Consider the following 13,605-nt stretch of genomic DNA (forward strand, 5'->3'; position numbering starts at 1 on the left):
TCATCAAGAAATTTATAACATTAGCAACCAAGATTACGTTTCCCCTCACGTTAGCATGTAGCTACATTTAATAATGTACTTGCAGCCAGTACTGTGTGTAGTGGCACTTTCTGCCGTGAAAAATGATCAATTTAAGCTTCTGAACAAGACTGGACATGATCCAGCAGGAGTGTGATCTGAAATTGGGGAGCAATTAATAAAATCAGCAACCAAGATTATGTTTTCTCTGATGTTAGCGAGTAGCTACATGTATCAATGTGCTTGCAGCCAGTAATGACTGTGTTTGGCTGCACTTTCTGCAATTAAATATTAACAATGAAAGCTCCAATTGCCAATAAAATTGCCAACAAAGATAACATGTTTCCCTGATGTTAACACATAGCTACATGTAGCAGTTTTATCTACATGTGCTGAGAGCAAATGACCATAAGAAGAATGTCACAACCTGATAAAAAAGAAAACGTTAGAGCCCAAGATTCAGAACATACATTCAAGTCATTATTTAAAATTGTGGCCACATTTAATATGAATATCTGATAATGTAATATTTTATATATGACAGAAATTAAGGAAAAGCATAAAAGGTTCCCTTTAATCACTCGAGTGCCTTTAACTGTTATTTTATGTACTTTCTGATAATTGCTACATGATCATATTAAGTGAGAAAAGTTTATATTTCTGTCTAATGATCCCACAACATTAAACTCCAAGGTATGTGGATGTGTTCCCCACCCACCTGTGTCTGGGTACGAGGAGTTCCTGTAGCCAGGGTCCCTCTGCAGCTGCACTTCTTTTAATGTGAATATTGATACACCTACAACAGAGAGGAGCTTCAGTCTACAGCAAAACAGCAGGAAAGTAGAAAAAGAGACGAAAAGATAGACAGGCCGCAGCTTTATTTAGCTGTGTGCGCGCTCACTCTCAGGCAGTGTGTGAACTCTCATCCCGAGCTGCCTGAAGTGGGGATGTTTCATCGCCTCTTCAGCTGAAGTCCTCTTCTTTGATTCATACTGCGGGGGCAGAAACAGGAAATATCAGCCATCCCGTGATTTTAGCAGATTACACTGTGGCTGTCTGCAATCAGTGATTCACTCCCATAAACTGAGACGAACTGAAACATATTAGAACTATGATTGGGAAAACGGTGATGGTACTACGCCTCCTGCTGTCTGCAACAGGTACTGAGGGAATGCATTTCTAAATAAAATGTGATGATGAAGAGAGAGATAATGGATAATAATTGTAAGAGGTTGTACAATTCAAGTATTTGCTGTCTTGTAATTGTTTATCCGTTATTGACTTTTCTTGTCACATGACCAAAAGTTCACATTTAGGCCATGTGATGACATCTATACCAGCTCCATTAACTGAATGACAACTGTGAGATGTGGTTGAAAACTCAGAAAGCCAGTTAATCGACCTAAACCTCAAATTGCTTGATTGATTCTCAAAGGACGTTGAAAAAATAGACAATACACACACTTTAAAAATCAATCAAGCAATTTGGATTTTAGTGCAGCATGTTTATTTTTCAACAATACAACTAATACTTCTTACAATAATGATATAAAGCAGTGAGTCCGGGCCGCGCATTTTGACAAGGAAGGAGGAGGAAGAGAAGGATGATTAAAAAAAGAAGAGGAAATGCAGGAGGAGGATCCACTATGTAAGTTAAAATATTGTCAAACATTCAGTTTTTAAGATACTGTTCTGAAATTTCCCAAACTATTTCTACTATGAGATCAAAATTTTGTCCTCTTTTCATGAACACTGGAGATTCATTTAGTGTGATTTTGCATTGGCTGTTTACAGTAATGTGTACTCTACAAACTTCTGATGCACTGTGGGCTCAATTTTTGACATTTCAAAAGTCTGTCTGGATCATTTGTGGAGGACAGTCTGATGCTGTGTAACCAGTTGTCAACTGAGCAAAAAAATGTAGGAACAGATAAGTTTCGTTAATTTAACAGTCATTGTGCAAAACAGAGTAATGGACTTTGTATGATGGAATTCCTGCAGCTAGAAGCATCTGATCATTTCTGCTCACTTAGTGCTAGATTTTGGTGAAAGTTGCAAAATCATAGCATGAATAATACGACTAATTAAAAAAAGAAACAATATTCAAAGTTTTACATTTTAAAGTTTTGCTGTAGCACCGCCATCAGGACTATTAGCCTGCAATTTTAGGTGAGGAACTCTGGAAAAGGACTGGACCCATGAGCAAAATTTTGTTCATGTTCATGCGTGGAAAGGCAGATTATATGGTAGGAGAATTACATTGGCAAAAAACAAAAAACTGAGCTCCTTCCCATTAATGATGTGCTTAAGTTACTTTTATGTATGATAATGTTTGAAATTTTAAAACAACACTAAAAAGTGAATAAAAATAACATAATTCTGCATTTGAAGAAATGGTTATCAAACTTTTTAAGTTTATAAGTTTAATACCTGCTATGTTTTATAAATTATTATTAGTTTAAAAATTCACTTCAAGAAAAGGGGGGGGGGGTCGGGACATCAGGTGCGAAATAAGCTTAATAAATACGTTAGGAGTGAATTGCATTCTGGGTAATGTGCAGGAAACACTCACTCTGAGGAAAGCCAGCAGCAGCTCGATGCCTTCGCCATCCAGCCTAGAGGAGACAAAAGGAAGAGGGACAGTAAGCTGCAGCAAGGGCTGATGGGATTGTGTGGACTCATGGGAGGAAGGAAGTGGACGGGTGTCTGTGAATTGTTCCACAGGATTTCCTGCCCGCGGCACACATATACGAATACACCATTACTGTATAAATGCAAAGGGGGCTGCGAAAAAATAATCATGGATGCAAAAAAACAAACAAAACACAAAACAAGGTGCAGACCCACACACTCAGACACAGTACCTGGGAGCGTGGTTGATTAACGGCTGTGGTTTGTATTTAGGGAAGTTGTAGGATTTAAACTCATCAATGGAGGAGATTCCCGGCCAGTTCTCCTCTGTGGGCGTGCCTGAAGTCACAGAATCACAGCCACTCAGATATTTTGCCAGGTTCTGTTCAATATGTGTGGTGAGACATTAGTGTTACTGTGGTAATCTGGCCTGGTGGGAGTCACTCACCGAGTAACCTGAAGATGAGGTGGAGCTCGTCCTCCACGGTGGAGCCGGGAAACAGCGGCCGACCTGCAGCCATCTCATAGAAAATACACCCAACACCCCTGCAGACACACAACCACAGAGTAGTTTCATTTTAAGGGGTGCAACTTACGATTATCTTTTTTAATATTATTATTAATCAGACTAAATGTCTCGTCGTCTGTTCCAGAGTTATGGTGTTGAGTTATGGCCCGAAAGGTTTTTCTATAGAAAACTATGATATTACAGTGAACTTGACCTTTGGGATGGAAAATGTCATGAAGTCATCATTTTATCACAGTGGACCTTTGTGTAAAATTTTGCCATCGTTAGCATATGAATTCTTGAATTCACCGAAAGAGTGACCGAAATACAGTCAGTGTATAGTTGAGTCCGACTAAATGTTTGTGCGAAATTTGAAGAAAGAAAAACAAACCCTCAAGGCACCCTCAAAAAAATGAATCCGAAGAGGTCACAGTGAACCTTGACGTTTGACCACCAAATTCTAATCAGTTTATTGTTGAGTCCAAGTGGAAATTTTTGCCAAAACTGAAGAAATTCCTTCAAGGTGTTCTTGAAGTATGACGTTCACAAAAGTGAGGCGGATGCAAGGTCACAGCGTCCTCTACCTTCAACCATCAAATTCCAATCACTTCATCTTTGAGTCTTTGTGAACGTTTGTGCCAAATTTAAAGAAATTTCCTCAAGGCATTCTTGAGCTATTGTTTTTATGAGACTGGAACAAACAACCTGAAAACATAATGCTATCGCCTGCACTGAGGCATAATGACAAAAACTGTGTAGTAAATATATTTGGTGTTTTTACTTGATAAATGACTCAAATTATTGAATGAGCATCACAAATATTATTTTTCTTTGATCAGCACTAGTCCAGTATTGGTAGCATGAGCAGCAGTGTACTTGTTAGGCTCTTACCACATGTCGATCTGTGTTGAATACTCAGAGGATCCCAGTAGAACATCAGGGGGCCGGTACCAGAGAGTCACCACCTCGTTGGAGTAGGTTTTTGTCGGCACAGACTTGGCCCTCGCTAGACCTGCCACCCCACCAAAGACATAAGCAGACATTAGAATTGTTTACACACGGAAGTGACATTACTGAATTTACTGCAACATATTTTTTGTCTGTTTTACAACAACAGGATTACTGCTGCTCTTTCATTCTCCCCAGCGTTAAAGAAAATATCAGCTGCTGCTGTGGTTCCTCTCACCGAAATCAGCTAGTTTGAGTTCTCCTCTCTCGTTGATAAGGAGGTTCTGGGGCTTCAGGTCCCTGTGGAGAACTTTCCTCTTGTGACAATACGACAGCCCTCGCAAAATCTGGAACAGGAAGATCTGGAAAGATATGTGTAAAAAACACAATGTGATTAATATGTCTTATCTTGTAAAAAGTGCATTCCATACTGTATAAGCAAAACTTTTTTTGTCTCCGCGCCGTCAATAGCTGTGGCCGGAAGCGCCATGCGATTTCAAGAACGTCCTGAGGGAGTTTTCTTCAAATTTGACACAAACGTCCACTTGGACTTATCTGATTAGAATTTTTTGGTCAAAGGTCAAGGTCACTGTGACCTTGTGTCTGTTGCATTCTCATAAATGCATGATCTAACAAGGAGTTTATTTAAATTTAGCACCAACATCCACTTGGATTCAAGGAGAAAATGTTTCGAATGTGGTGGTTGAACATCAAAGGTCAAGGTCACTTTGAAACCACAAAATATGTATTTAGCCATAAATCAAGAATTCATACAGTAATTTTGACAAAACTTGCAACTGCAACTTCAGTGGTTTGTGGGGGGTACAACTGCAAAGCGGTAATTCTAGTTTTTTCCATTATTAGTCTAAATTTCCCGATTTTAAGATGGGGTGTGCAAAAGAAATGTGCTAAAGAGACTTTAGTCCTGAAAGTCCCTGTGACTATTTGGTCAAAGGACCATTCAAAAGTCCAACTATGTATTGAAAATTGGTCCTGCAAAACACAGTGCAGTGTCATTTCTATTGAACAAAATTTTAAAAAAGCAGGGCTGAAGTATGGTTTACACATGCCATAGTGTCCCCAGCGTGAGGTTCACGTGTCAAAAATGATGTCATCTTGTCTTTCACGCCGAGCACAAAGGCTCCCACAGTTGTCATGCAACACTGAATTTTCGTAACTAGGTGCCAACTGCCAAAGCGGAAAAGAATAATTTTTCCCTTGGAGGTAAGCAACAGTGATTACTGCAGTACACAAATGCAGTGTTTGGCGGTATGTCTGTGTTTAATACTGTTGGCAGGCATTCTTCCGTTCACACTCATTGATTTCTTGCTTATTTACAGAACATTTTGTTTCTCCACCCCTTTGCATTTCGGATCAATGAACAGCGCATCTCTGTGCATGCGCATAGTGCCTTACGTGAGTATAAACAAAACTTGAGAAGATCAATGTTTGTTTTTTACAGCAACGGAAAACAGCTTCACAAAGTAAAAAGGGCCGAATACAAATTTAATCAGGAAGAGTAAGATATGTCCTCACCTTCACATTGTGCATGCTCATTATGTTTCCACAGTCATCCATGTACTGCTTCAGGTCCTTATCCTACCGGAAGAGATGATACCATCAGACAGGAAGCAGAACCAGTGAAACCCAGAGATTTCTATTTCATGCACATTTCACTTCGTCTTTTATCAATATGCTATTTCACACATCCTGTTGATGCAGCATATTTCCTCATAAAGCAATAATCTGTGTTAATGTTTCTGCTCATTTCCTACATTCCCTTCCTGTTTGACATCACCGTCGACCCTTTCCCATCTGTAAGCTACAGAGTTATTTGCCTTTTGTTGTTCCAGAATATGCAAAAGTAATGACAACTACCTGATATTGTTCTTATATAATTTGCCATATCCTGAAAACTTCTCATCCACTCTAATAAATTAGCATTATAGACCTCACTGTTTTCCATATCTTTTTTAATTCAAGAGGAGTAAATTTACCTGGGAGGGTTGGCAAAAGTGAAAAAACAAATCATTACGCATGGATAACATGGGGAAGTAGTGAGTCTTACCAGGTACTCGAATACGAGTGTGAGGCTCTTGTCAGTGTGGACGATGTCGTGAAGTGTCACGATGTTGGCGTGTTTGAGGTCCTTCAGTAACGACACTACAGAAACAAAGACAAATAGGTGCAACACAAAGAGAGACACGTTACACTCTTAATTACCAAATGCCCAATGACTCAAATCTAAACTACATATACTGTCATGTGGTTGTATACCTCTGTGCACCAGTTAAGTTACCCTTATAGTTTACATCCATGTCTGTGAAAACGTAGATGCTTCACACACTCCTTCCTCTCTGCAGCACAGAAGATCTATACAGTTGGCACAGTTTCAAGGTGGGCACCAAAGGTTCTCAAGTTATGGCCACAAAGATGTTTTTTTTACGTCACCGTGACCTTGGCCTTGTCTTTTGACAACCAGATTTTAAACAGTTCATTCTGGAGTCCAAGTGGACGTTGGTGCCAAATTTAAGTAAACTCTTTCAAGGCCATCTTCAAATATTGCATTCACAAAAATGAAAAAAGTCCCTCAAGGTGTTTTTGAGATATTTCCTTCACAAGAATGAGATGAATGCACAGTCACCGCGACGTTGACCTTTTACCATGAAAATCGAATCAGCTCATTTTTTTTGCATTTACTTGAACGTTTGAGAGAAATTTGAAAGTGGCAGACGAGGTCACAGGGTCCTTGAACTTTAACCTATGACCACCAAAATCTAATCAGATTCATTGTTGAGTCAAAGTGTAGAATTCATAGAAATTCCCTTGAGGCGTTATTGAGATATCGTGTTAACAATAATGTGCTGGACGAACGGAAGGACAACCCAAAAACATAATGCCTCCGGGCCTTGGCTATCTCCGGTACAGAAGCATAAAAAGGATGGTATATACAAATTTATATTTTTATTTCTGGAAAGGCATGATTTGTTTAAATTGATGTGTAGAATTAATTGAAGTTCAAGCTCCAGTGTAACAATTTTGGAGACAAAAGCACATTACCTTCTCTGATGGCAGTGCATGGCGCTCCCTCCTCATGCTCCAGCCGGATCTCCTTCAGTGCCACCAGGTTGTCCGTCAGCTTACTGCGTCCTTTAAATACTGTGGCGTAGGTTCCCTGAATAAAACATACAACGCTGGTTTACTATTACTGATTTAAAGTGAACTGTGAAACCCATTTCCTTTATTAACAGTGTCACATAGGATTTCAGCAATTCCTCACCTCTCCCAATTTGTCCAGCTTAATGTATGTCTCCAACTTGCCAAAACCAATCTCCGACTGAGAAAAAAACAGAAGCCAAAGTGAGAACTAAGCACAGATTATGTTAAGGGGCCACTGATAAATCTCATTTTTGACACGCTAACCCGCTCAATCTGTGATTTAACTGTTCCTGCAAAACCAGAATAAAGCTCATAAACGGATTTGCGAGATTTTTTTATTCAGGGAGTGAAGCTTCCACAAATCTTTAGATACCTCTTTATATGAACTAAAAATGTAACAAATGAATGTATTGTAATCCGGGTAATCTTCTGACTATTGGTGTAGAAACTGTTCTCTGTGCCTGATGGATTTCTCTGTGTATGAGTGTTGAACAGACTTCCTTGCTTTTTGTTTCAGGACTGACACGAAAACATGACACTCAATATTTTAGATCAGATGCTTTAAAACTGTGTGGCACTTGAGCTACTTAACATCCTGTCTCACCTAATTGCAGCAATTAGCTTCAAAAGTACCAACTCTTAGAATAACTCTGTCATATCCTTAACTCAGACATGATACCCGTATTTTTAGATATAGTTTGACTTGCACTTTGGGAGAATACCTTTGATGTCCTTCATGAATAAACATCCATAAGGCCGCTTAGAAATCATAGGAAAAAAGATGCTCCTTAAAAGAACTTGTCTGAGAATCATCACGTTTTTAGTTTTCTTCAGCATCAAAGTAATCTAGTGTTTGTCTGTACATTCATGGGTACACTGCTAACAGGAAATGCTACTGGATTATTTGTCATAATGTAGATTTTGTTAGTGTCAGAATTTGAAAATCCCTATAAAAGGTCAATGAAAATATTTCTTCTATCATTCCTCACTGTAGCTGCTGGGAAAAATCATAAAGGAACACTTCAGCCCAGTTACTCACCCTGTATTGCAACGAAATTTGTGAAGAAAACTTTTTCTCTCATGCCTCCAAGGTGAACAGTATCGAAAAACAGAGACAGTTTTTGATGAATTGAAGTCATTGGGGTCCAGTAAAACTTTCTCAAAACATCTGTTTACAAACTCTTACACAACTCCTGCAGTATAATCCAAGTCTTCACAAATGCACAGTTCCTTCTGACAGGGAACTAAATGAAAATGAAACGTATCACTGCTCTTTTCAAAGCCAGAATCAGTAATTTGACCTTGATGAACACAAAAGCTGCTGGTCTACCGCTCTGGTGAATCTGAACTAACCCTTTAAACTTAAAAGTCACACAATAACACAAACAAACTAACTGACTGAGGCAGCAGTAGACAGCAGCTCCCATGTTCAGCCAGGTAAAATTCCTGTTTTTGTCAAGACTGGCTTTGAAGAGACGATAGATAAGTGTCATTCTTAGTTCAGTTCCCCGTTGAAATGCACAAGTTGTGTAAGAAGATGTTTTATTTTAAACATATTTTTAAGTAAAAAGATGTTTTGATACAGTTTTGCTGTTGTTAAACAATGCCCCCTTCTACTGCAATTCGTAAAAAATTTTCTCCATTTTTGGAAGTTTAGTTCACTGCAGACAAGCAAGAACAACAATGTTTTCCTTAAAAAATCAGCATTACACAGGGAGAGTAATAAGGCTCATTTACACTGCCTGTTCAAGGTGGGAATATCACACCGTTAATGTGGCCTTGCTGTTCTGCATATGCAGTCTGATGATGGAAAGGGGGGACAGAGTGGTTTCGCCTCTGAACCAGGAATGGAGGTAGTAACAATGCAATGTTAAGTCGGACAAACCATGGGCTGCACAGGTTTGACGTTTTCACAAGGTATTTATGTGTACGTCCCACCAGGGTACATTTAAAAAGCAGCTGTTAGCATAGCAGCTAATACAAAGAAGATGAACAGCAGCCATAAATGTCTGCAAACAGGGAAAACAATGACAACTGGGAGCTCCTTACGTTCCGAGCAGAGGACGAGATCAGCCGCCATGTAACAGAGATGATAAATGATTGTGATTGATGTGTTATATAATGGTTGTGGTTTAGAAAGTGCTGCCAACGCATGTGTTATGTCAAGCTAGGGGCGCACTCTTGTGTTAAACATCACGCCCGTAATGCCTATAGCCTGCATATAAAGATGGAAAAGTAGGAAAAGTGCAGGGGCGGTATAAAGGGGGACTTCGTTGCAGCCCTTTAGTGTGATCTATGTGTAAAAGTGGCTACTGATATAAGGATAAGGAAAATAACAATACATTAAAGCACTAAAAGGATAAGAAATGCAGCAATTTTTACCTTTAAAAAGAATTTTAAAACGGTGTCCACTTTGCTCTTAAAATACCTTTCGTAAGCTTATGTGCCACTGTTTGCCAGCTTCTGATATACATAAAACCTCCATGTCAGAGGCTCAGGCTCAGTTTTATGATCTAATTTGATGGCAAGAGGTGACACTCGTGACTCCAGATTAACCCATCCTGGTCTCACACCGGGCCAGTTGCCATGGTAACCTGCACAGAGGGAGTCTGCACCTCAAGGCAATAAAAAAGGTAGCACACACAGACACTGACCAGCGAGGCTCTGCGGGAGCGGCGGCTGAGCGGCTGGTCGAAGGGCGGGCTGCTGAGCTGCAGCTTCTCCAGGTAACCGTCGGGAATTCGGATGTCTGCAGGCAGCGACAAGCGCTTGTTGAGGTCCTAGAACACACATATTAAAAAAAAAGTTTTAAACATTTTGAGTTGAAAGTTGCGCTTATACTTTGACATTCCTTTAGAGGAGTGAGGGTTTCTTTAGGTGAGGAGTTTTGCACCTTTGTAAAAGAAGCTGAATATGTAAAATCAAAAACATCAATAAACCAAATGCAAGCAACTCATGTTTCTAAACATCACACTGTCAGTAAACAACTAAGCTCTCCAGTATAATTCAATTGCGTATTATTATTGTACTTCCTTTTACATATATTTTGTGTTTTAATTATCCTTTTTTTTCTCTTTTTTGGTTTGTTTTACTATAGATTAATATGTTTATCTATTTGCTATTTTCTGTTTCTGTTTTTTTTTTACTGTTCTACAAACATATAAACAATAAAAATCTTTTGGTCATTAAAAAGACAAAAACATCACACTGTAAGTTAACCATAAGAGCTTTGATGAAACCTGCTCACATCATAGCACATGATGAGAAAATATACTGCGACATGCCTTGTGTCTATAGGTAATATGGGACATGTTTAAACAGCAAGACAATGCAAGATACTGAGTCCACCCACCCACCCACCTACACAAACACACACGCACACACAAGGCCTGAAATAACTCGCTCTCATCTCCTCCTACTCCCGGAGAGAGAAGACAGAGATCAGGTCGATCACCATCTTATGGAGGGTGAAAATAAGAGGCGGCGTGTTGAAGCGTGACTGCCGCTGAACAGCCAGACCTTTACAAGCCAAAATCAGATTGCCATTATGAAAAAACACAACAGCGAGAAAACCAGGCAATAATAAAAACAAATCATATGTGTATTTATTAATGTCTATAGCTCATACTTTCAGTCTGTATTCACACCGCAGGCTGTCAGTGTTAATATCTCACTGGGCTCTTATCTTGTTGTTGATGATCATATCTATTCTCGGATCAACACCAAGACCAAATCTGATGGCGATGAGCTGATATAATACTGACTGATGTGGGAACAAACAAAAGTGAGTGGAGCAAAAATACAGCGAGACAAGATGTCACATCTGCTTGCTTCTTGTGCGCGCTTTTAAGTTTGGCCTCTCCACAAATACCATCGGCTCATCCGCTCTCATTTCATTACAGCAGCAGTGCTTTGTCCTTTATGACAACGCTGCTCACAGAGGATGTATTGTGACAACTGAGAGTTCAAAACAAAATCTGCGGCTCTGTGGAGAGCATATCGGTGTCTCGAAGAGGGCTGGTATTATATAACGCCACTCCGTGCTGCTTTCTCTCCGATGTAAACTGGTGTCTTCAAACTGAAATGTCAGTCTGTAACAGATTTTGTGTGTCCTCTCAGCTTTTCATCTATTTTTATGAAATGTGCTGTAGATTCATATTCACTCAGTTTGTGAAGCACTTTGTCAGCCTGGTTTAACCAAATTGTTGCAAATCTAAACACCTGCGTATAGTGTTGAAAGAATTCATTGATCAGTCAGTTAACAGAAAATCAGTTTCTAACAAATTGCTAATTATTACTGTTATACTTTTTAAAAAATAATTGTTTGCTTGTTTATTGTTTATTTATGAAAACACAAAAGTTCTGCCTGTGTAGTTTCTACTTGGTGCATGTCTACAACTGCATGATAATCTTGCTGTGACTACAAAAAAAGCCCATCCTACTCTGATAATATTCGTGATAGGACTATCACTACCAAATCTACCGCTTGTACATATATACTGTAAAACACATTCAGCACAGTGAACCAAAGAATACAGTACAATGTGACAATGCCCAGAGGTGGAGTCTTTCTTGTCTAAAGAGGCTTTTCTGATGGGATGTGTGATTGGAATTGACAAACCTTGTACTCTGACAATTTTCTCCTCAATGGTGACTGTGACTCAGTAAAGACTGAGGCTTTTAGGTTTGACAGCTGCAAAACAACAATGCTAATAAAGAGGTGGTAACCTCCATGTACACTCCGTATTACTAAATGGGTTACCCTACTGTACAACATGATAACTACCTCTGGTAGATAACATTGAAGCTTTGGCTAAGGCAAAAGAGAAAAAAAAAAATCTGTCTGAGAGGGCCATGATTGGCCCCCGGGCCAGACTTTGGACAGACCTGACATTATTATTGATAATGGATATGAGGAAACTTTAGGTCCTACTTAGAAACCTGTCTGTTCTAAGCACTATATTCATCCACCTCTGTTTGTATTATGTTCAAAATGGATTGTTTAGTTGATTTGCTCCATATAATATCCTGCAGCCGCTCTCCTGCACTGGCTTTGGATATAAAAGATGTACTGTATGTTTGTGGTGCCACATGGTTTTATGTAACAGCGTCCTGTTTAATTATAAAAAATGTGACGCTTCTGAGGTGACAATGTGAAGAAACACCTCACTTCTAAATAGAGGAGTCAGTAGGCGAGCGTACACTGTGTCCTTAACCTCCTTACTGACACAATACGGCTTCATTAAAACCTTAGCCGGTATCACAAGAACCAGAAGAAGAGCAGCACACTTCCATTCGCGTAACAGCAACAGACCTTACGTGTGTGTATGTGTGTGTACCAGGTTGACTGATTATCACCAGATCCTTGAGCTCCTCTTGCTTCGTGCACCTCCAAATGAGATAAACACTCAAAACAGGTGAAAAAATAGGTCACAGTGTGTGAGAGCGCCAGACGAAACATCAAGGATGTTAAGGTGGGTTTTGTCACATATGCTGCTCTGCCAGCAGGGGGCAGGAGGCCTCCAGGCTGCAACGATCACCCTTTTCAGAATAAACTCCCCCCATGTGCAATATTTATTAAGATAAAGATGATTTATTTGGAATGTCTGCGTGTTAAGTAGCCAATATTTTGAATCATTTCAATTACAGAACAGAGGTTTACCACCTTTTTTAGCTTATGTAACGGCCAGTGTGGAACAATATTATCAGATGCCTGAGAAATGAAAGATGGCTTGCAGCTCAGAAAATTCAGCCAGAAACCACCGTGATATTGAAAACCAGCAGGCAAAGGAGTCCCCTGATAATCATGAGGAGTTTTTCCCCCATTTATCTTTTTCAGATTTTATTTGCTGAGCTTGTGTAAGAGACTGTGTCGAGTGTACCCTGAGGGCCACTGGAGCCAATTTATCATCTTTGACCTAGTGAGAAGCTTGTTCCGGCTGATGAAACAGCTTTGGGTAGGAAAAGAGGTGCAGCCTGGAAATACGAATGAAACATGGAAATGACTGAGTTTTCTGTTATAACTGTGTCCTATTTTCAGTAGTGCCATTCCACTAAAACTACTAAAAACTGAACCACTAAACCCCTACCACCTGTTTTGGGCCTGACAAATACATTTAAGTGGGATGAGCTACTTTTTTGTCTTTTACTTTCAGCACCTACAAATATTCACAAAAAACTTATCTGGAATACTGAGTTTAGCTGCTAGGAAAGCAAGTACATGGAAACTGCTTCAGCCAGACGCCCCATCTGTAGAGAAGTGGTATGATATCATTCTTGAAATATTTTTAACGGAAAGCATAACCTTTTTTAAATGAGGATTCAGGAAACTGAATTTGAGG

At 39.5% G+C, this 13,605-nt stretch overlaps 1 protein-coding gene across 1 annotated transcript in view; it reads right to left on the minus strand.

Annotated features, from left to right (window-relative positions):
• Positions 1 to 13,605, minus strand: part of cdk17 (cyclin-dependent kinase 17) — a 58,408-nt gene that overhangs the window by 2,077 nt on the left and 42,726 nt on the right. Inside the window, exons 5-16 of the mRNA XM_042511359.1 lie at positions 9,919 to 10,044; positions 7,386 to 7,442; positions 7,166 to 7,280; positions 6,174 to 6,268; positions 5,642 to 5,704; positions 4,344 to 4,467; positions 4,049 to 4,169; positions 3,098 to 3,195; positions 2,883 to 2,988; positions 2,591 to 2,633; positions 920 to 1,010; positions 737 to 814 (exon numbers count right to left, since the gene is read on the minus strand). Of these exons, the coding sequence (XP_042367293.1) occupies positions 737 to 814; positions 920 to 1,010; positions 2,591 to 2,633; positions 2,883 to 2,988; positions 3,098 to 3,195; positions 4,049 to 4,169; positions 4,344 to 4,467; positions 5,642 to 5,704; positions 6,174 to 6,268; positions 7,166 to 7,280; positions 7,386 to 7,442; positions 9,919 to 10,044 (1,117 nt within the window). The remainder of the gene's footprint in view (positions 1 to 736; positions 815 to 919; positions 1,011 to 2,590; positions 2,634 to 2,882; positions 2,989 to 3,097; positions 3,196 to 4,048; positions 4,170 to 4,343; positions 4,468 to 5,641; positions 5,705 to 6,173; positions 6,269 to 7,165; positions 7,281 to 7,385; positions 7,443 to 9,918; positions 10,045 to 13,605) is intronic.

Source organism: Plectropomus leopardus, chromosome 22 (assembly GCF_008729295.1).
Source record: "Plectropomus leopardus isolate mb chromosome 22, YSFRI_Pleo_2.0, whole genome shotgun sequence".
Lineage (NCBI taxonomy): Eukaryota > Metazoa > Chordata > Actinopteri > Perciformes > Serranidae > Plectropomus > Plectropomus leopardus.